At 47.7% G+C, this 21909-nt stretch overlaps 1 protein-coding gene across 1 annotated transcript in view; it reads right to left on the reverse strand.

Annotated features, from left to right (window-relative positions):
* Positions 1–9352: 9352 nt before the first annotated feature.
* PM20D1 (peptidase M20 domain containing 1) overlaps positions 9353–21909 on the reverse strand; it is a 29899-nt gene continuing 17342 nt past the window's right edge. The window contains exons 10-13 of the mRNA XM_029933170.1: positions 20189–20260; positions 13979–14147; positions 11497–11596; positions 9353–10083 (exon numbers count right to left, since the gene is read on the reverse strand). Of these exons, the coding sequence (XP_029789030.1) occupies positions 9960–10083; positions 11497–11596; positions 13979–14147; positions 20189–20260 (465 nt within the window). The 3' untranslated portion in view covers positions 9353–9959. The remainder of the gene's footprint in view (positions 10084–11496; positions 11597–13978; positions 14148–20188; positions 20261–21909) is intronic.

Genomic DNA, 21909 nt, shown 5'->3' on the forward strand with positions numbered 1-21909 from the left:
AAGTTTTTGAAGTGCTCATGTTAATTATACTCCTGCCAGCAGTGTCCTAGAGTTCCGGTTACTTCCCATTTTAATCAACACTTTGTATTGTCAAACTAAAAAGATTAAAATTTTTTAGCCATTCAGGGGGTGCCTGGGTGGCTCAGTTTGTGAAGCACCTATCTGACTCTTGATTTCAGCTCAGGTCATAGTCTTGGTATTCGTGACATTGAGCCCCACACTGTCAGCGCAGAGCCTGTGTGGGATTCTCTCTCTCCCTCTCTTTCTTTCTCAAAATAAGTAAATGTTTAAAAAAATTTAGCCATTCAGGTGGGTATGTAGTAGTATCTCATTGTGGTTTAAATTTACATTTTCCTGATAGCCAATGAGGTTAGGCACCTTTTCATACCTTTATTTGACATTTGGATATCTGTTCAAGTGTTTTGTCCATTTTTTGGGTCCATTTTGTATTTGACTTTCTGTCTTACTGCTTTGTAGACGTTCTTTAAATATTTCAGAGATGAGTCTTTGTTGGTTATAGGGATTACAAATATTTCTATGAGCATATGAATAGAGGACTTCGGTTTTGGGGTCTTCTGAACCCCCAGGGCCACTCGGGCGAGACTGTGAGCTCTATGTCCATTTGAACACTAGTGTGTTCTCAGCTCCTGGCACTTAGCAAGGACAGGAATGCATAACGGATGAGCTAGGTAAGACTCCCAGGTAGCTTGCCCTGGGTTGTGCTGATCCCTAGCGTCAAACATCAAGACGGGCTGGAGGGGGCAGATTTCCTTCCAGCCCAGCCGGCTGTGACCTTGGGAAGGGGAAGACACCCAGCCCTCCCCTACTAAAAGAACAGAAATAGCTACAATCTGTGAAGAGAGAAGCACGGATGTAGGGAGCAGAGGTCACAGATGAAAAGACAGGAACTAGCAGCAGGTAGCAAGCCAGCCAGATGCTTCAGAAGGAGAGACTCAGCTGGGGGTGGCTGTTCAGAGACCCTCAAGGACACAGCATCACAGCGGACTTCTATATGTATGACAAGAACCTCCAAAGTTCACGTGGGCCTTCTACTGCCTCGACATGCTCGCTCTGAAAGCTCGTTAGCCTAAAGAGCTCTTCCACACTTAGAAACATGACTCCCTCTCTGAAGGAGGTGCTTGACGCTTTGGTTGCGGGGTCTCATTCCCACCTCCCCAAGGGGAACTCTTTTTTTCAGATCTAGGTGTGACTTCCTTGTGGCCTATAATGTCCATCCTGAAGATGGAAAACGAAGTCACTGGCAGTCCCTCTCCAGGGAGCCTTTCCCCAGGCCTGTTGCATCCGGTAGCACTTCTCTTACCCGTCTTTCTTCTCCTTCTCTTCCTTCAGCCACAGCAGATACCAGGTCAGAGGTCTCTGTGGGGGGGGGGGCGGGGGGGGGAATTTATCCCTTGCAACACCCTGACAAACTCACAGCACTCCTTTGCCAGGTCCCCCGGAAGACAGTGAGGCTGGTGGTGACTTCAGAATTTTCTATATGGGATGGATTTGGGGTAGAAGACTGCTTGGAGAGGAGCTAATGTCATGAAATGGCATTTGTAGCGCAACCACGGTATTTTCACTTAGAATATGAGGTTTTGGGTAGGGGTGAAGGATGTGGGGGAGGGGGATGGTCCTCACTGTGGAGAAGCCTGTGAAGGAAGCATCTCAGTAGGGCAGCCTTCTTCAGCGTCTTGCGCTTTTCCAAACATGGGGTTCATTTAGCCTCAGTACTGAGGTCCTCCAGGTCCCATGGCCTTCCTTCAGGAACAGCTAAAGTCTACCAATGGCGTCTCCATGGGCTACCTGGATACTCATCCTGAAACATCATAAAATTCCAGAGCCCATGAATCCTGGCCCCCCTAACCTGCATGGTATAGTCACAAGACTAGCCTGATACGGCTGGAAACTTTTCTGTCTTTTGTTTCTGCTGGGCAAGGGGTGCCCCCTCCCATTTTTCCCCTGGCTATAACCCCTCCCCTCCTATCTCCCTTCCAGAGGTCAACTTCTTTCCTGCTGCCCAGAGCTGAGGTGATATCCCCTTCCGGCTTCATTCAGTTCTCGGAGGATGTAGTAATGGGGGTGGGAGAGGGAAGTGTGGCCATCTGTGCTCAGGGCTAGTTGCTTTCACCATCTCCTTCGCTTCTCCATAACTGAGCTCCCCTTTCCCGAAGTCCCCTGGATACCCTCTCTGGATTCCTTTGGGCAGGAAGTTTCCAACTGTTTTGAAGCTGCAGTTCCTGGGAAGCCCCAGCAGCAAGCGAAATAGTCTGGCGGAGTGTCATTGGGGATACAGTGGCAGTGCTGCAGAGCGGCATGTGCCCCGGTTTTGTCCTCCGTGGGTTTGAATGCACGCTCAGGCACACATTAGGTGTGTGACCTTGGGTCACCTCCTTCATGTCTCTGAGCCGTATCTATAGAATGGAAACACTTCTCTTTTAGAGATTCTGTGAGGATTAGCTATAGTAATGGCGTTTGGAACACTTCCTGCGCATAGTAGGCATATTATGTCTTCAACCGAAGAGGAAGAGGCACCATCAAGGATGAGGCACATGCAAGGGCCGTCAGGCTGTCCCTGGGATGCACACTGGAGTACAGCCTTCGCAGACTGCGAGGGCGCGCCTCACTGCAAAGGGTTAAAGACCGACAGTCTTCAGCACTGTGGATGCAGGTCTGGGGCTAGTCTCAGGACACCATCCCTGCAGCGGTTTTATCCTTCTAGAGCTAGGGTCTGAGAAGATCCTAATTTGCAAACCAAATTATTGTTTTAAACTGACCTCTGTGTTTACTGCTCTCTGATTAGCCAAGGGCCCTGCAGTGGGGGGGGGGGGGGCGATCCTAAACTGGTCCTGTCGTAGGAATCACCTGTGGGTGCATTTTTTACAATATAGATTTCCAGGCCTCTCTCCTGGAAATTCTGTTTCCAAAATCTCGTGCCAGGCCAGGAAATCCGCCCTTTGAATTGGTGCCCCAGATGGCTCCTGTGATCTGACCAGTTTGGGGAACGGTGACCCTGCCTGGTAGTTCTTAACCGTGGCTGCATATTAGAACTCTTTGGGGAGGTTTGACAAAAATACACCTTTGTCATAGGAGGGAACATTGAACTTTGCCTGGGAAGGTTCTGGAAGTCTTCAAAGACATGGAGATGGTTCGATTGAATCTTCCTATGTGGATTTATCTATTAACTCATTTCATCCTAATAATTACCCTATGATGTAAGCTGTTGGAATATAATAGGTCAAAAACTAGTCCGTGGATTGGAGAAAGGTAGGTATATTTAAAAGTTATTTAGGATAATCGTTAGGGAAATGCAAATCAAAATCACAATGCAGTATCACTTCATATTCACTAGGTTGGCCATAAAAAAAAAAAAAAAAAAGCAAAGCCCAGAAAAGAAGCCAGGATCAGTGAGAGTGTCAAGAGGTCAAAACCCTTGTACATTTGCTGGTGAGAATGTAAAATGGTATAACCACTGTAGAAATAGTTCACCGTTTCCTCAAAAAGTGAAACATATAGTTACCACATGCCCAGCAATTCCACTCCCAAGTAAATGCCCCAAAACACTGGGAACAGAGAATAGCATTCTAGCTAGAGGAACCCAGGATACAGGAGGCTGGCCAAGGAGAATGTGGCAGTTTTGGAGAACAGCAAGTTTTTTAAATAAGGCTGGGTTGGGAGTGGTGGAGAAGGTGATATGGTACTCTGACAGTATCAGTGACACAGCTTGACACTTACTTCACGTGGACTTTTCGTTTGATGGGCTGGTTTTGATTTCCCGAAGTGGATTACAGGGTCCTCAAGCATAGATACTTTATATTTTAAAATTTATACTGTTTAATGCCTTGCAGTTTAACATTTCTGTTTCTTGACATGTTTTAATTTTTTAAAAAAGACTTCTCTTAGGCGTAGATTTAGCTTTACAATAATGTAAAAGGAAGGTACAGAGCCTTCCCATATATCCCCCTCCTCATACTCACATAGCCTCCCCCCTCATCAATACCATTCACCAGAGAGGTACATTTTCTACCAAGGATGAACCAACATTGACAGATCGTAATCACCCATAGTTCACCTTAAGGTTCACTCCTGGCGTTGTACGTTCTATGGGTTTGGACAAATGCATAATGATATATATTTTTTAATGTTTATTTTTGAGAGGGGGAGGGGCAGAGAGAGAGAGGGGACAGAGGATCTAAAGCAGGCTCTGCACTGACAGCGAGCCCGACTCGGGGTTCGAACTCACAAACCATGAGATCATGACCTGAGCCAAAGTCTGACACTCAACTAACTGAACCACCCAGGGCCCCTAATGATATGTTTATCATTAGAATATCATATAGCGTATTTTCACCGCCGTAACAATCCCGTGCTCTGCCTATCCTTAACACCCTCTCTCCATGACCACTGATCTATTGTCTCCACAGCTTTGCCTTTTCCAGAATGTCATGTAGTTAGAATCATACAGTATGTAGACTTTTCAGATCGGCTTCTTTCACTTAGTAATGTGCATTTAAGCTTCCTCCATATACCTTTATGGCTTGATAGCTCATTTCTTTTTAGTGCTGAATGGTGTCCCATCGTGTGGATAGACCACAGTTTGTCCATTCGCCTACTAAAGGATATCTTCCTTGCTTCCAAGTTTTGCCAATTCTGAAACAGGTTTTTGTGTAGATAAACGTTTTCAACTCCTTTGGGTAAATACCAAAGGAGTGCAATTGGTGGGTCATATGGTACGAGTTTTGGGAGAAACTGCCAAACTCCTTTCCAAAGTTGCTGCTCCCTTCTGTATCCCACCAATGATGAAAGAGAGTGCTTGTCACCCCACATCCTCACTAATGTTTGTGTTGTCAGTGTTCTGGATTTTGTGTCCTAAAAGGTATGTACTGGCTTCTTGTTCTTTCAATGTTTAGCTTTTTTTTTTTAATGTTTTTTTTTTTTATTTGAGAGAAAGAGAGCGAGAACGAGCAGGGGAGGGGCAGAGAGATGGAGACAGAATCCAAAGCAAGCTCCAGGCTCTGAGATGCGAACTGTCAGCACAGAGCCTGATACGGGGCTCCAACTCAAGAGCAGTGAGATCATGACCTGAGCTGAAGTCAGACTCTCAACCCACTGAGCCACTTGGGTGCCCTGGTATCTTGTTCTTTTAGTTTGCATTTTCCCATGGCATACTATGGAGCATCTTTTCATATGCTTATTTTCCATCCACATATCTTCTTTGGTGAGGTGTCTGTTAAGATCTTTGACCCAATTTTTATTAAGGTTGTTTATTTTCTTATTGTTCAGTTTTAAGAGCTTTTTGGCATGTATTGGATAGCAGTCCCTTATGAGATATGTCTTTTGATATTAACAAAAATTTTTCTAATGTTTTATTTTTAAGAGAGAGAGAGAGAGCACAAGTGGGGGAGGAGCAGAGAGAGAGAGAGGGAGACACAGAATCTGAAGCAGGCTCTAGGCTCTGAGCTGTTTGTAGTGCAGAGACTGACTCAGGGCTTGAACTCATGAGCTTTGAGATCATGACCTGAGCTGAAGTCTGACGCTCAACCAATGGAGCCACCCAGGAGCCCCTTGATATTTTAATTTAATTAAATTACAAAGTTAGATCTCCTTCCTCAGTCAGACCCTTCAATAGTGTCATTCAGTCTCAGCATCAGTTTAGGGTGATAGGTTGATGTCTCCCCCAAATCCTTGTGTCAGACTTTTCTTCTGAGCTCCAGGCTTGGATCTCTTGGCACAACCAGCTTGTTAGACCCCAAATGGAGCTTGTCGCTTCCTGGATATCTGCACCTTCTGCAGTCTCCCCCGGCTTGGTAAATGAAGTCGCCCTCCCATTTGCTCATGTCAGCCACCTGGGAGTCATTCCTCCACCTCATGTCCCCACTACCCATCAGTCACCGAGTGCCATCCATTGGCTCCACCTCCTAAATACCTCAAAAACAACTTTGAGGTAAAATTCACATACACAAATTAAGCGTTTTAAAGCATACCATCCATTGGTTTTCAGTACACTCACAATGTTGTGCAACCACCAACTTTTATTTAATTCCAGGACATTTTCATCACCCCGAAAGGAAATCTTTTACCCATGAAGTTACTTCCCCCTCCCCCACTCTACTAGTCTGATTTCTGTCTCTGTGGATTTCCCTGTTCTGGACATTTCATATGAATGTATCCATGTGATATGTGACCCTTTTGTGTCTGGCTTCTTTCACTCAGTATAATGTTTTCAAGGTTTATCCGTATTATAGCATGTATCAGTATTTCATCCCTTTTGATGGCTGAATAATAGCTCATGGTATGGATATACCATATTTTGTTAATCCATTCATCTGTTAATGGACATTTGGGTGGCTTCTACCTTTTGACTATTATGAAGAGTGAAGCTATGAGCTATCCTGTGCAAACTTTTGTTTGAGTACTTGTTTTCAGTTCTTTCAGGTATATGCATGGTAACTCTGTTTGATTTTTTGAGGACACAACAAGATCATGAAAGCTGAGGAAAAAACCCAGGCATGTTTCTGCCACTTGGGACTCAGCACTCAGTGCTGGCACAGAGCAACCTGCTACCCTACACACAGGGTCCTGGGACTAACGCAGTCCAGGCCCCAGAGCTGCCCTTCTCGACGGAGCTTGCCTGATGTCTTCCGAAAACAAACAAAAAACAAAAAACAAAACTACAGAGAACACCCTGAAGATTTACAGGTTTTGTCACTGTCAACTTTAGAGACAGACATAGCTTTAGAGCGCAGGGAGGAATTGAGTTGTCCAAGTGCTTAGCTAAGAGGCAAGAAAATTGGCTTGTCAAGTCCTTCCTCTCAGGTAGGATGACTGTGGTAGATCCTGTGTGACGTGGTATTTCTCAGTAGCACTGAGTATCCGTTCTCTCATCCCCTTGAGTTCCACTTTCTGGTTCTGGAGGTAGTCATGAATTAGTGTAGTATTTACAGCATTGCACATGGTGGCTGAGGAATTGTTTTTGGTATGAAACACTTTATACTATTCTTACATATTTGTAGGTCTAGATGTAGCACGCATGAAGCATGATACCCTTTTTATTGGCAGCTACATAGACACTGAACACTAAAACTGCAAGTGTTTCATTTTTATAAAATTATTCAAATAAAAAAAAGCAAATGAAGTGTTCAGCTCTTCAGTAGGAACTTTGGCTTTTTCTACCATCTCCTCCAGGAGGAAAGAATACTGGTGGCCAAATTTTTAGCAACCTGGGGCAACACCGAGGGACTCCAGCCAAAATTTACTCCTCTGCCATCCTCTTTGCTTATGAATCTTTTGTCTTCCTTCTGACCTCAGGGAGTGAGGTATGAGTAAGAAGCTGGAGCGAAGTCTTGGATGGGGTATTCTTGTGACTGTCACCGAGGCTCCTTCAAGGAAGGTTTGGGAGTGGTAGATGGGTGCAGGTAAGGGTGGGGGAAAGTTCCAGATTCATTGCTCCTTCTTACCCAGAGTCTTAGGGCTCATGTTGTCCTGGTCTGGCCAGCATTTTCATTCTTTCCAGAAGCCTTTGGGGACCATAGGGCTGGAAAGTCTGCATTTTCAGAACCAGGATTTGGAGCAGTTCCCTCTCAAGGGTCTTCCCTCCCACTCCAGAAGCTGGAAAAGACTATCTTTTCTGATACTACAAGAGAGAGGTCAGATCCAATGGGGACAAGGTCCCCTGCTCATTCTTCTTCCACTTGTCCCATGGGTTAGAGACCTAGCTGTCCCCAAACTCAAAGAAGGGAGACAAGCTGAGCCCAGAAGCCGGGGTGGGGGTGGGAAGGAATGTTGGCAGACAGAGAGGTGTGAATAGAGTGAAGTCAGCCAGGGGATCATAGAGAGCTTGAGCTAAGAATCAAAGCCAATGGTAAAATAGCCTTTGTCCTTGAGATCTCCCTGGATTGGAATGAATGAGCCCCACACCGCAGGTTCTTGGGACCAGCAATGTGGCGTGATTGAAAAAGCACTGGACTTGGGAATTTGAGACTGGTGTTTGAATTCTATGGCTGTCCTTAAGAACTGTGTGATCTTGGGCAGATGACTTCTCTGAGTGTCAGTTTCCCTTCCGTACTATTAGCACAGGCTTTGGACTCAGAGAGACTCTGCTCCCAACACCCGCATGACCTTGGGTAAAGTACTTAACCTCTGAGTCTTAGGTGTAAGTCTTAGGTGTAAAACGGGAGCAGTAACCCCTTGCAGCTGTTGTTGGGATTAAGTCAGACGGTGGATGGTAAGTAGATTCCATCACTAACTTAGGATCATGGAAAAATGGTGCACGTGGGGCCAGGTGACATGGGTTTGAATCTGCCCCGAGCCAGCCATGTAACCAGTCTGAGAACCAACCCCTGCTCTGTAAGAAGGAGTGATAATATTTTCTTCATGGGGCTCTGATGAAATAAGGTGTAACAGAGCACTTTGTACAGCTCTGTACGGATGTGAAAAAGATTATTTCCGTACTTCAGCTCACCCTCTAACAAAGGCTGAATAAGTAATGAATTGGCAAAAAAAAAAAAAAAAAAAAAAAAAAGAGGGTGAGGGAAGGAATGTGAATCTTAGGAGGAGTAGCAAAAAAGCTCAAATAATCCTCACACTGTGTTTTTAACACTTGACGTTAAGCCTAAACTTCAAGGGAGAGCTCACAGCCCTGGGGGGGAGGTGAGGAGTTGAGGGCTGGGAGGAGGGAAAAAGACCCCACTGCTCTCAAATCCCAGGAAGGCGTGAAAGGTCTTTGTCTAGTGGGGAAAAAGAGAGGGAATTTCTCAAGTCCCCAGTTCCCTCTGCGTCTTGCTCTCTGACCCCACCTCTCTTGTGACCCACAAAACTCAGCTGCCGGCTTGGAGCCAAGAAATGCTGCCTTCCAGTGCCCCCTACCTGGCAGCTACTAAGCAGATTCAAATATGCTTGGGGTTGGACTTCAGAGGAAGAAGACAGGAGCCCTGCTGTTCCCTGAGGCAGTGTAGCTTGTTTCTTCTCGACCCGATTCCTGGGGCAGAGACCCTCAAGTCAGGCTCCTCCTCGCTCCCCCCGCCCCATGCCCTTCACCTTCCCTTTCACAAGTCAGAACCAGGACCAGATGCCAGGGCCAGAGCCCTGCTGGTCCTGGGCTCCACTGAGGGGTGGGATTGTGAGTGCCCTTCTCTCGGGAGCTCAGCCCATAGGAAGTGCCAGGGAAATGTTTCCACAGATTAGTGCCTCCTGGGGCGAGGCAGTGGCAGGTGGTGGGAACAGGGCAAGGGAGGGAGCAAAGCCCAGGGAGCCCTTGGGAGGAGCCCAAGGACAGAGGCTCTCTTCTCTAGGCTCCAGCCTCCAGGACCAGGTGGCCCCCCTGCCTCAGGTCCACCCCTCAGTGACCACTTGATGCTGCATAGCTCACTTTATTTGACTAGTTGTTGAGGTGATTACAGTAGTGGTATTAAGGTTGACTGAGTTCTGCTCCAGGCATAGAATAAATTGGAGGGAAGGGGAAGGGATGCAGGGGCAGGAGAGGAAGGACCAAGAGCCAGCCAGAAAGTCCAAGGGAGGTGGTGGAGAGAGAAAGGAAGTTACAGCAAAAGAAATATATAAGCAACGGAGAAGGCAGCCTGGCAGGCATGCCCTAACTCAAACATTTCTAGAAGGTAAAACCTGGTTGAGATTTTCCAAATCTGCACTTGTTAAGTCTGACCTTATAAGGGGTGGGGTTAAATAGCCAGCACAAGACAAGCCAGGGAACTTCTAAGATCGGGACAAGAAGGCAGTAAGTCAGCCTAGGGATGCAGATGTTCAGAGGAAGGGAGAAGCCAGATTTCTGCCGGCTCTTCCCTACTCCTTGGCCTGTTCTTTGGTGAATCCAAGAGTGTGCAAGGCGGCGGGGGTGGGGGGTAATTTATCATCACATGGTTCTGACCCAAAGTTTCCTTGTTAGCTTTACCTTAGAGTTAGTCTTGGCTGAGGTCAGACACCCCTAATCCAATGGCTCCTTGGCCTCACAGTTCATGCAGGTGAGGAGCCGGCTCCAGGGCTATGTCAGCGTTCTGGATAAACTCGAAGAGGAATTTCACCTGAGTCTCGTAGGCTTGGACTGAGATTTTCTCATTGAGTCCATGGATGCTGTGGGAGAGATTTACGGGAAGAGAGGGAAAAGCCAACTGCTCTAGCACAAGCGTTATTATGGAGTACCCCCACCTCACATCCCCTGAAGCCGCGGGCCTTTAACCCTCCAGGGGTAGGAAGTGGGCAGAGGCTATTTGTAAGATGTGAGGTTTCATGTGACATGTAGGTCCTCTTTCCCGGATGCATGCCCGTGGCAAAGCATAGTCGGGGAAGGAAAACAAGAAAATCCTGGCAAGTTCAGAATCATTTCCTCCTCTGGAATCTATCGAGAGCTTCTCCTCTGAGGTGAAGTTATCTTTTTAATTTTCTTTCTCTCAGGCTAGAGTCCCCTGGCCCCCACATTACTAGGGGCACAAAAGGAGGCAGAGGGCGACAGTGCAGGGCACCTCTACTTCACCTAGGAACTTTCCATCAGATCTTGTGCCTAGAAACTGCCTCCACGCCACACAACACACACAACCACACCACACGTGTGACCTCAAAGATAAAAGGAAATAAAGAGCAGCAGCCTGTCACTCCAGTTAAAAAAAAAAAAACAACAAAACCCATGAAAGCTATTCTTAAGCTCATATTCAAATACAGTATTTTCATTCTACTGGCAACTGATCATACTTGGGAAAGCAGGTCCAGATATGGTAAGGAACAGAAAGGTAGATGGACTTCAATCCCCCACACCCCGGGACTAAAACTTTGCTGAAGAACCCACAAAGTAGTAATTCACACACAATAGTTAAAATTGATGATCATGTCTTAGATCAGTGTTTTCTTCTTTTTTTTAAATGTTTATTTGTTTACTTTGAGACAGAAAGAAAGAGAGAGGGAAGGGACAGAGAGAGGAAGAAAGAGAACCCCAAGCAGGCTCTGGATTGTCAGTGTGGAGCCCAGTTCGGGTCTCAATCTCACAAACCCTGAGATCATGACCTGGGCTGAAACCAAGAGTCAGAAGCTTAACTGATGGAGCCACCCAGGCTCCCCTATAATGTGTTTTTTTCCTGAGAATTCAAAGTATGTGTCCACTGTTGACCACAGATGGGTCTGTTTCACTGAACGGTAACTGAGAAGTCTAGAGTCTCCCCTTCTGGGGAGAAAATAAGTCCAGAGGGTAAGCACTCCCCCAAAGGGAAGAGGTGGAGGGTTTAAGACCCAAGGGTCCTACTTCCACCAATATTTTCCAATCATCTGATTATCTCCATTCCAGAAAAACAGTGGGCAATTTCCGCACATTCTGGGGAGTGGCAAGGCTTTGGCCATGAGGAAATTTGGCCAGTTGGGTTCTAGAATGTCTTCATTTTAGTTTGTGCAAACCCCAGCTTTCCCCTGTTCTGCGGGCTGGCAGGGGAATGGGGTGGGGACAGACCAGAGGTATCTTCTCTTTGCCGCTTGCTCTTCAGACCTACTCCACTCACTCACCTCTTGATGTTCTGAGAATTCAGGTAGACAGGGTTGAACCGGTAGATGCCAGTGGTGAGGTTTGTATAGTGTCTGCTGTCTGTGTTGCCAATACAAACACCTGGACAGGGAAAAAGGCATGAGGCATTATGTGGACCATCAACCCAAGATACTGGTCAGGAGGTGGACTGGCTAGAAAATTAGGGCCTCTGGGCCAATTAGAACATCACCTGGGTGCTCCTGGGAGCCTGTAGCTATGAATTTTTGTCCTTCGGGCTACCCATTCTCAACACCTTCTAAAACACCATGTAGGGGTGCCTGGGTGGCTCAGTGGGTTGAGCATCTGACTTTGGCTCAGGTCATGATCTCATGGTTCTTGTGTTCGAGCCCCACATTGGGCTCTGTGCTGACAGCTCAGAGCCTGGAGCCTGCTTCAGATTCTGTGTCTCCCTCTCTCTCGGACCCTCCCCTGCTTGTGCTGTCTCTTTCTGTCTCTCAAAAATAAATAAAAAACATTAAAAAAGGATTTTAAAACACCATGTCAGCCAGAAGCATGGCGTCTCCTCCCCAGGCCGTTAGTGAGCTGTCCCTTGAATGACCCAGAGCTAAGCAGTCTCTCCCTGCAAAGACCAGGGAAGCCAACACCTTCATTTTATACCCTTACTTGGGCTATTTCAGAAATCTAGATATCAGCTTTTTATTGCCTCAGCTCTCTTCACACCACCTGAGATCAGAAATAAAGACCTCCCTCAGGAGTTTTACTATTATAAAATGCAGTCCCCTTAAAGTAGAACATAATTTCCTGTTATTTTCGTCCTCGGAAGGATGACTCTAGTTTCCAAGAGTCAAACGTTAGGTTAGGAAAGTCCCAGGATGTTTATTCTCCAGTGTCTTGCTCTCCTGAAGGTAGGAGCAGCTCACTCCCATCCAGCCAGGGCTGGGACTTGGCCCCAAGGGGAGTGTTCTCTGAGAAAAGACCTCCTAAGCACCCAGGGGAGAGTGGCGGGATGATCTGAGATGTTAGTTTGTGTTTTGTTCTATTTTCCACTCCTGATTTCAAATGGGTAACTAGGCCCTTCAAACTCCTTGCTTTGGGGATTTTTACCAGTTGATGTCTGCTTATCTTTTTTTCTGTAAAAGCCTAACCCTGTTAGTAGGATTATGGTGATTCAGAGGGGAGAGAGTAGTATGTAGGGAGCTCTGAGAGCCAAGAGAGAAGAGTCTGGGACTGGATGGTGGCAACCCAGGCCCAGCTTTGTGGCAGGAGTTTAAGGAGAGGACAGACCTCATAGGGGATGGTTGCCTGGTATGTCCAGGGAGATGGGGCCTTAGATCTAGAGTCAAAGATCCTATTCCCCAGACAGTCCAAAAATTCATAAGGAATCTCCAACCTGAAGTCACCTTCTAGCTAGGCAATGGATGTCTCAGAGGGAAACCCAATGACCGATGACCACCTGCCGAGGGGCTCCCGTGCTATGTTGCTACATAAGACTTCAAGGGCCTTCTGAGGGTGGTAGTGGGAGCCTGGAGGTCTCAATAACACCTGATGTTGAATTTCCTGAGGACTGGGGCTTATAGCCAGATTTCGGTTGATTAAAAAGCAAGGCTGCCCTTTTCACACCTGAATTTGTGGATGCAGAATTTCACTGGACATTCTTTATGGGCCCATGCCTAGCACAGAGGCAGGTCCTAAGTATGTGCTTAGAAAGTGAGGGAATCCATGATAAACCTAGGTTAAAAACAAACAAACAAACCACGGGACACAGGTCTTAGCATTATGGACCATCCTCACATCATGGACCAGAGATCCTCAAACTGTGGTCAGCCACCACCTGGTCTCAGAATCTCCTGAGGATTTGCTAAAAAGGCAAACTCCAGTGTCCCCTCCAGATTTGGTTAGGCTGAATCTTTGAGAGTGGGTTCAGGTAATGCTTCACAATAATAAGTTTCCTGGGTAATCCTTCTTCCACTGTTAAATTGGAGAACCACCAACTCTCAAGCATAGGTATGGAAGGTGTGCTGGAAGACTAGGGAAGGGGCATAGAGGCACTGCTGTCTGGGCTGGAAGAGGCCAAGAGGGTTAATGCAAATGGCATAGGTGGGGAGGCATTTCTGGGCTGTAGATTCTGAGCTTTGTTGCTGAGCTTTTGTCCTTGGGCAGATCAGAACCAGCGTAGGGCAAACTTGGCCTCTTCTGTGGCTCCTCAAGGAGTAGGGTGGGGGTGAGGGGCTGGGCTGATCCTTTCTTTCATGCCAGAGTGGCTGGCCTAGGTTAAGTGAGGACCCAGGCATGACTGACCTAATTTATTGTTTCTGCTCTTTTCCTGTTTGCTTTCTGACTTCCACTCCAGAGGGGAAAATACAGTTCCAGCCCCATCACGAGGGGAAGCAGGCAGATGTTTCCAGGCTGAACAGCTGGGGTGGAGGTGGGGCAGTAGACATTAGATAGGAAACAGTTCCAGACCCCCCGCCTCTCTTCAGCCACAGCTGATGAAGTCATTACCTGGGGTAACAGTGTTGACTTCCGGGAAGACAGACTGTATGGTCTGGCGGAGCAGCTGGTAGCCCAAGGCCTGATGGTCAGAGGGGCTGACAGGTAGGGGGTCAAAGGCATTCAATACATGGAACTGGACCCTGTCGTCAGCCACAATGTTCTTGATGAGTTCTAGGACCTTGAGGGAGCAAACAAACGGGAGCTTGAGTTCTTATTGTCTGCTGCATAAGTACCCTATGAATTGAAATAGTCCTGATTTGTCTCCAGCAAGGGATTGCCTTGGAGTTTACAAAGGAGCTCATTTTAGCACTGGGACCTCAATTTCAGCTGACTGGCTATAGAGGAGATAGATAGGATCCTGGAAAGCAATCTACAGCATGGTAGATTTAGGTTAAATGTTCAGGAGGCTTGCCTTACAGCCATGGGGCAGAGAATTGGAAAATCAGAAATTGTGTGTCCTTCCTCTTGAGCTGTGAGTCATGGGTCAGCTGGAATGTAGAAGAGACAGCAGAAAGGGGAACTCAACCATCTTGAGGCAGGGCAATAGATATGATGACCTCACTTCAACCTGGGAGTCACAGACAGTTGAGGACAAGGTCACACACTTTTCTTTCTCCTCTCTGGGCATCCCTGCTTCCTGTTTGTAACCAACTGCACTGGAGCCAGGAAGATGAGCTCAACACAGACAAAAAAAGTCAGGAGTTGGGTGACTGGTATTTAAGTTTTCTCTTTGCTTCCTTTCCTCAGGAAGGAGCCTGAGGAAGCTCCTGGAGAATTCAGTCTGAAACAACCAGAGCTGAATGCAGCACAAGTCCTGGTCTCAGGCAGGACGTAGACCAGACCCTCAGGCTCAGGTCACATGGAGCCTTGTGGGAATGGACCAGGAGGCTGGTTTAGGGCCACCCCCAAGCCTGTTCTGTCTCACAGGAAAGTCCCAGCGCTAGCCTCAACTCATTTGATCAGCAATTGCTTTAGAACTGCTTCTGTCCTGGAAAGGGGGGTGTCCCATAGCTGAGGATCACCTGCAGGGGGACATGATCTAAAGGGTACTCCTTTTTAGGGCAGTGTCCCCTAGAAGTGTGCTAGGAGTAGAGTCTGGAAAGGATGAAGGTTCCTATTTCTGGCTTAGAAACCAGCACTGAGCCAATCTTAATTCCCTGCTCTTGGATGAGTTGGAAGAAGGATGGACAACTCATTTACCTGAGCTTATTTTCGCTCTAGCACTTCTGTCTGAAATCCTTTAATATAGGAATTAGTGCCTAGTCTTGATATATCCTCATCCAACTGGGAGGCTCCCAGTCATCCCCTATAAGGTGGGTTGGGACCATGCCTGCTGCCCTCTGTCCCAAATGACTTGAAGATTCCTGCCCCCAGAAACTGAGGAGAGCACACAGGTGGGAGCCCCCCTCAGTGAGAGGCCACAAGAGCTCAAATTGCCTACTAAGTGCTAGGCCAGGTCCTGACATAAGAGGAAGGGTTGTGTCTACCTCATTTCTGTGTTTCTCATACCAGGAGCATAATAGCATGAGTCGAATGTTGGATACCAGAAATTTAAAAGATATGAACCAAAACAAAAACCAAAACAAAAAACATGGGTGTTGTCTCCTGAAGTAACTCGGCCAGGTACAGCTGGTATCTATCGCTGGGCTGGAGGTCTGAACCTGGTCTCTGACTTCACAGGGATGATGGTTTACTATCTCCAAAGCACATAAAGGTTCAGGTGGTGTGGGGTAGGCCCAGAAAGAGGATGTTTTTTTTAAAAGTTAGTTTAAATATTTTTTAGTACTCTATAGCCAATGTGGGGCTCTAACTCACAACCCTGAGATCAATAGTTGCATGCTCTTCCAACTGAGCCAGCCAGGCACCCCAGGAGGATGGATTCCTTAGTAGTATGGATTTTAAACCAGAATTTCAAGAAAGGATATGAAACTGACAGAGAAGAAGCAAGAGACAGTCTGAGCTTGGAGAGGGGCATATACAAAAACTGCAGGGTGACACCAAACTTTGTGCCATGGACAGCCACTTATAGTTGTGTGACCTTGGGCAAACTCCTTCACCTCTGTGCCATCCACATGCTCATCTGTTAACATCAGGATAACAGCAGCATCCACCTGGCAAGGTGGTTGTGACCGATACTGGAATTAACATCTGGAATGTGCCTGGTCCGGTCCTGGCACACAGTAAGCACTCAATACATGCTAGCTGTTATTTGCTTAGAATAGAGGGGCCACTCTGGGCACTAACCAGGGGCACAGGATGGCATTAAGAGGAGGGACATGCTGATGGTGAGAAGGACCTCAAAGGTTACATTGGTCTCTCCTTTCTCTGAGTTCCTACAGCCCTGACAGCACCTTCCCAGATCATCACGTTTTCCCTCTGTTTCATGTGTAGATATGTCTTCCCCTCAAGGGAATAATACATTTGCTGAAGGCAAGGACAAGGGATGCCAACAAATTGGTAAGGTCTTTAGAGTCAGAGTTAGCAAGTCCAGCCTCCATCCTGCTGTAAGGCAAGGCCTCTCATTGACACCCATGAGATTATCATCCAGCCTGTACTTGAATACTTCCATGGCAGAAAGCTCACCACCACACTTTATAGTCCATTCTGCCTTTGAGCAACTTGGTTATGAATATCTTCTTTTATTCATGTTTATTTATTTTGGGGAGACAAAGGGAGAGAGAGCTAGAGCAGAGGAGGGGCAGAGAGAGAGAGAGAGGAGGCAGACAGGAGATTTGAAGAGGGCTCTGTGCTGACACCAGAGAGCCAGATGTGAGGCTTGAACTCACCAACTGTGAGATCATGACCTGAGCCAAAGTTGGTTGCTTAATGACTGATTGAGCTATCCAGGCACCCCCCCCCCCTTTTTAATGTCTATTTATTTTGAGAGAGAGAGAGCGCATGTGCCCATGTGAGCACATGCATGGGGGAGGGGCAGAGAAAGAGAGAAAGAGAGACAATCCTTAGCAGGCTCCATGCCCAGAGCAGAGCCTAACACAGGGCTCAATCAAAGGAACTGTGAGATCATGACTTGAACCGAAATCAAGAATTGGATGCTTTGCCTACTGAGTCACCCAGGCCCCCCTGAATATCTTCTGTCCCCTTGCTGCCTGGATGCCATTCCCAGGTCTTTGTTCTATCTCAAATCTCTGAGTAAATGTCACCTTGGAGAACTGACTCTGTTCCACACCCACTCCACAATCACTTTGGGACACATATCCCATGATTTTCTTTATGGCACTTACCTTTTAAAGGATTTGATTACTTGCTTATTGCTGTCCCTTCCCCACTAGAGCATAAGTGCCATCAGAATGGGGATCTGGGCTTCTTGCTCACCATTTTCCCAAGTGTTTACCCTTAGTAGCCACTCAATAAACACTTGGTGAAGGAAAGAAGAAAGGAAAGAATCTTCTATACAACACTCCAGATAGGTAGACATCCACCCTCTGAGAAACTCATTATCAACCAAGGTACCATATTCCCAAACTCTCCTTTAAGGGGGGCTTCCTGAAACATCTCCCAGTAGCCATATTTTTACTCCTTGTGGCCCATTCAGCACAAACCCTTTCCAGGGTAGCCTAGCACATTTCTGAAGAATGTTCCTTACAAGTGGAGGGCTATCTACATCCACAACATGGGAGAACCCAGTTAGAGATGGAGGAAGAGGGTTTTGGGAACTATTTATGCTCCTGCCAGATCCAGCCCTAGGCCCTGCATCCTTGGCCTTCAGACCAGCACAGTGAGGACAGAACCCAACGCACAGAACCAGGGAATGAGAGAAAGGACCAGAAGAAAAGGGTGCTGTGTGCTTTCAGTATTATTGGAGACTTTCCATTCCTCACCGGTTGGGTGGGCAGGATGGGTCCAGGGATCCCAAGGATTTCATGAGATAGGTTGGGAAGGAAGGGAAGTGCTTGCTTTGGCAGCGCATATATTAAACTTGGAAGGAAGGGCACGGTGGTGGGGGACTAGAGAGGAGGGGGAGTGCCAGAATCTGGGGAGACGAAGGCCCCAGCTGGTGGAAAACAGCCCTTGGAAAGGGCATGGAGCTGGAATGAGGCTGGAAAAAAACTGGTTGAAAGAAGTTCAATGGGGGGAATTCGGTGATTTCCTGGCCCTGTGATCCTCCAGGGAGAGGACAAAGGTTGGCACTTGATGAAAAGCAGCAAAGCCCAGGGCTCACGCCGATCCCAGCCTCCCCTGAAGGCTAGGTGACGCTGGGCAGGCCATGAATCCATCGCCCCCGCCCCCCTGCAATGAGGGGTGTGCCTCCCACCCTGTGTGAGCCCAAACAGAACCCTCAGGGTGTAGAACTTAGGGAGAAAGGACCGCAGAAATCTGAGTGTGGCTGAGCCTCGAGGATCCACAGCAGAGACTCAGGGAACACGGCCCCTGCTGAATTCTGGAAGGTACCATTCATTGGGCAGTCGTGGGGCTGCCTCTTGAGGTCATTTTTGGAAGGATTAGATTTACCTTTTGAACTCTCTCTTATATTTTTTAGCTTAACCTGCCTTTTAAATAACCTAGCCTTTCCTGTAGATGCCAAACATTCTGAATAATATCTACCCACCCCTTATCTTTCAGCTCAAACACCACTTCCCTGGGGAAGGCTTGCCTGCCCCTCTGCCAGGTCTGGGCCTGTGTCCCGTCCACCACTAGCACCCAGGCCCTCTGCGTCAGCACACTCCTCACAGCTCGCGATTACATACTGATTTTTAATAGTCTTTAAATTGATGTTTATAGCAGGCCATGGAGAGGCTCTGTCCTCAATCCTCTTTACTTCTAATTTTACACATCCTTCCTGTGGGATTTTTGTTAACTCCAGAGGTTTCATTTATGTTGATAACACTCCAGCCTGAATCTCTAGTTCATTCTCTCTCCAGACCCGAGGTATTTATAATTGCCTATTTAGAATTTATAAGCTTCTCAAACTTCTAAACCATTACATTTCTCTGTGAAGTTGCTCTGCTCTACTTCCTAAACTCTTGGTCTTGGTTAAAGGCATTGGCACCTGGCCAGCCACCCAGATTAAAACCGAGGAGCCACCCTGCCTTTCTGTGTCCCCATACCCCGGACACACCACGTTCTGCTGAACCATCTCCCACAGCCCTGGAAGGGGCCCTTCTCCGCCCCATCACTCCGGCTCAGTCCACTGCCCGAGATGCTGTGACCGCTTCCCAACCATCTCTTCCTACCCTGTCACTTCCTCCGCAGTGCCACCACCATCAGCTGCCTAAAAGCTGGGCTGGGGACATCACGGCCCTGTCGGAAGACCCCTCAGAGTTCCCTCTGTCCACTGACTAGAGCCCCAAATCCTCAGCACGGTGTGCAAGGCCCTGACCCCCACGCTACAACTCCATTTTCACCACCTGCCGCTTCTGCTCGCTCTGTACTCCTCTTTAGCCTTATGTTATTTTAGCCGGACTCTGAATGCCTGGCTTCTACACAGTGCTAATTGTCCTTTCCATCGAAGCTCAAGTTTCTGGCCTTCGGAAAAGTCTTTCTTGACCCACGGAGGTGCTGAGAGTTCCCTTCCTTGCGCTGGTCTTTCGGCGGGTCACCCCGATGTGTTTTAATCGTAACCTGGTGTGGTGGTTCTGTAGCTAGGCTGCTAGACGTGTAATCCTGGGCACGGCACTTACCTGCCGTTTTTTGTTTTTGTTTTTGAGAGAGAGAGGGTACAAGTGAGCAGGGGGCAGAGAGAGAGAGGAAGAGAGAGAAATGAGGCTCAACTGAAGCGGGGTTTGAGCTCACCTGATGCGGGAGTTGAATTCACTAACTGTGAGATCATGACCTGAGCCAAAGTCAGATGCTTTGCCCACTCAGCCACCGAGGTGCGCACTTACCTGCCTTTCTGATCTGTGCCTCAGTTTCTCTGTTAAAGAAGGATGATACAATTCCTACCTCATAGTGGGTTTGCGGGCATTAAATGAGCACATGTATGCCTTAGAACAATGCCACACACAGAGCAAGCCTGCTGGACATGTCTGGTGCTATTGTTACCATTTATCAGCGTTCATCTCCAACCCCCAGCCTGCAAGTTTCCCCGAACCAGAGGTCCCCTATCCTAGCCAGATACCCGGAAGCTTTAGAAAAATGTTGATGTTATTGAAGAAGGCAACAAATGTTGGTTGGCCAGCCCTGAGGCTGCAGCTAAACCCAAATTCAGAGGGCCACATGGCCCTGACATGGAGCCAGTTGGTGGGAACACAGGTTACATACCTCCTGGACTGTCTGAGCAGGATGAATCCGGATGTTGATTATGGCCTGGGCCACTGGGGGGATGACATTCTCCTGGAGAGAGAACCACAAACCCTGGGCTGAGCCACACGTGCTCCCTGGCCAGGAAGGGCCACCTACCCTCGGTAGAGAAAAAGGAAGCTGATTTGATTGAAAGGTCCAGGGCTTAATTTTTGGTCAGCCCCTTGTCTTTTCTGGGGCCGTGACAAGTGGGAATGTTCAGAGCTAGAGATGTGTCTCTGCGTTAGGTCAGACCTCCATGCTTCTTGGGCCTGGAGGGGGTCACAAAGGGCTGTTCAGAGCAAGACTTGTTTTCTCGGTGACCACCTGGACATCTGTCTTCTGGCCCCGTGCGGTGCCACTGGTGATCTCGTGTGTGTGCTCTCTTTCCTGGGGCACCCAGGACATCCCCTAAGCAGTCAGGGCTTACTAAGGACAGGGTACCCCGAGACTCTGAAAACCCCCACTGTCGTGTGTTTGCCCCGCAAAGGGGACGATGAGGGTGGTTTCCCACATCTACTTGCAAAATATGACTCTGTTCTCGGCCCGACCGGGAAGAACCCAGCACCATCTAGAGAAGAGAGTTAGGCTCTGAGAGGATTTTCTCCTCAGAGGCCATGAAAGAACAGACTCCTTGACCCTGAATCTTTCTTTGAACTGCTTTGGTCCAAAAAAGCACCAGACTAGGGACAGAACAACTGGGCTGTTTATAAATTAACTGTGTGATTTTGAATAATTATAACCTGTTGGTGCCTCTGTTTCCCAAGTGGCAATCGGGACAATAGTACTAAGGAGGGCTGTGAGAAGGATCAAATGGAGTAACAACTGTGAAAGCGTTCTGGACAGATGAAAGCGGGGGTCAAATGCAAGGACACGGTACTATTGTTTCGGTGAACACTTTGAGGCAGCTGGTGAAGACAGCTCGGGTCTGGCCGACCCACGGGACCCTCCTGTCAGTTACGCCAGGAATTCACTGAGGCGCCTTTCATTGTGTTCAACCTGGGCCCCAGATTACCAGAACTCCACAAGGCCACACCGTGCTAGGGGAATGGCACTCCTGAACGGCGTGCTGGTGGAACTGGTAGTGACTGGAAAGCTCCTCTCACTTCTCCCAAGATCTCAGAAAGGCCTAGGCCCGTGTTACCCAGTGTGGCTGTGGCTTCCTTCTTTCTTCCTTCCTTGTCTCCCCCGCTCCTTCCCTTTCCTTCCTTCACAGGCTTCGTGCCCAGCGTAGAGCCCAGTGTGGAGCTTGAACTCATGGTTCTGAGATGAAGACCTAAGCGGAGATCATGAGTTGGATGCTCAACTGACTAAACCACCCAGGCACCCCGTTCCTTTAAACAGAGATGCCCCTTCGTGGCTAATCCAACTGGAAACAGACCAATTTGCCAAAAAGTGGTTCTTGGAAAAAAAGAAAATCTATCAAAGTATTAATTCACTCAAAACTTATGCAAACTTTATAGAATTTATGTTTGCTAAGATTACACATTATTGAATACTACATGGCAATGAGAAAGAATGAAATCTGGCCATTCGTAGCAATGTAGATGGAACTCGAGGGTGTCATGCTAAGTGAGATAAGTCAGGCGGAGAAAGACAGATACCATATGTTTTCATTCAGAAGTGTAACAGGAGAAACTTAACATAGGACCATGGGGGAGCGGAAGGGGAAAAATAGTTGGGGAGAGGGAGGGAGGAAAACC

Source organism: Suricata suricatta, chromosome 3 (genome assembly GCF_006229205.1).
Source record: "Suricata suricatta isolate VVHF042 chromosome 3, meerkat_22Aug2017_6uvM2_HiC, whole genome shotgun sequence".
NCBI classification, from domain to species: domain Eukaryota; kingdom Metazoa; phylum Chordata; class Mammalia; order Carnivora; family Herpestidae; genus Suricata; species Suricata suricatta.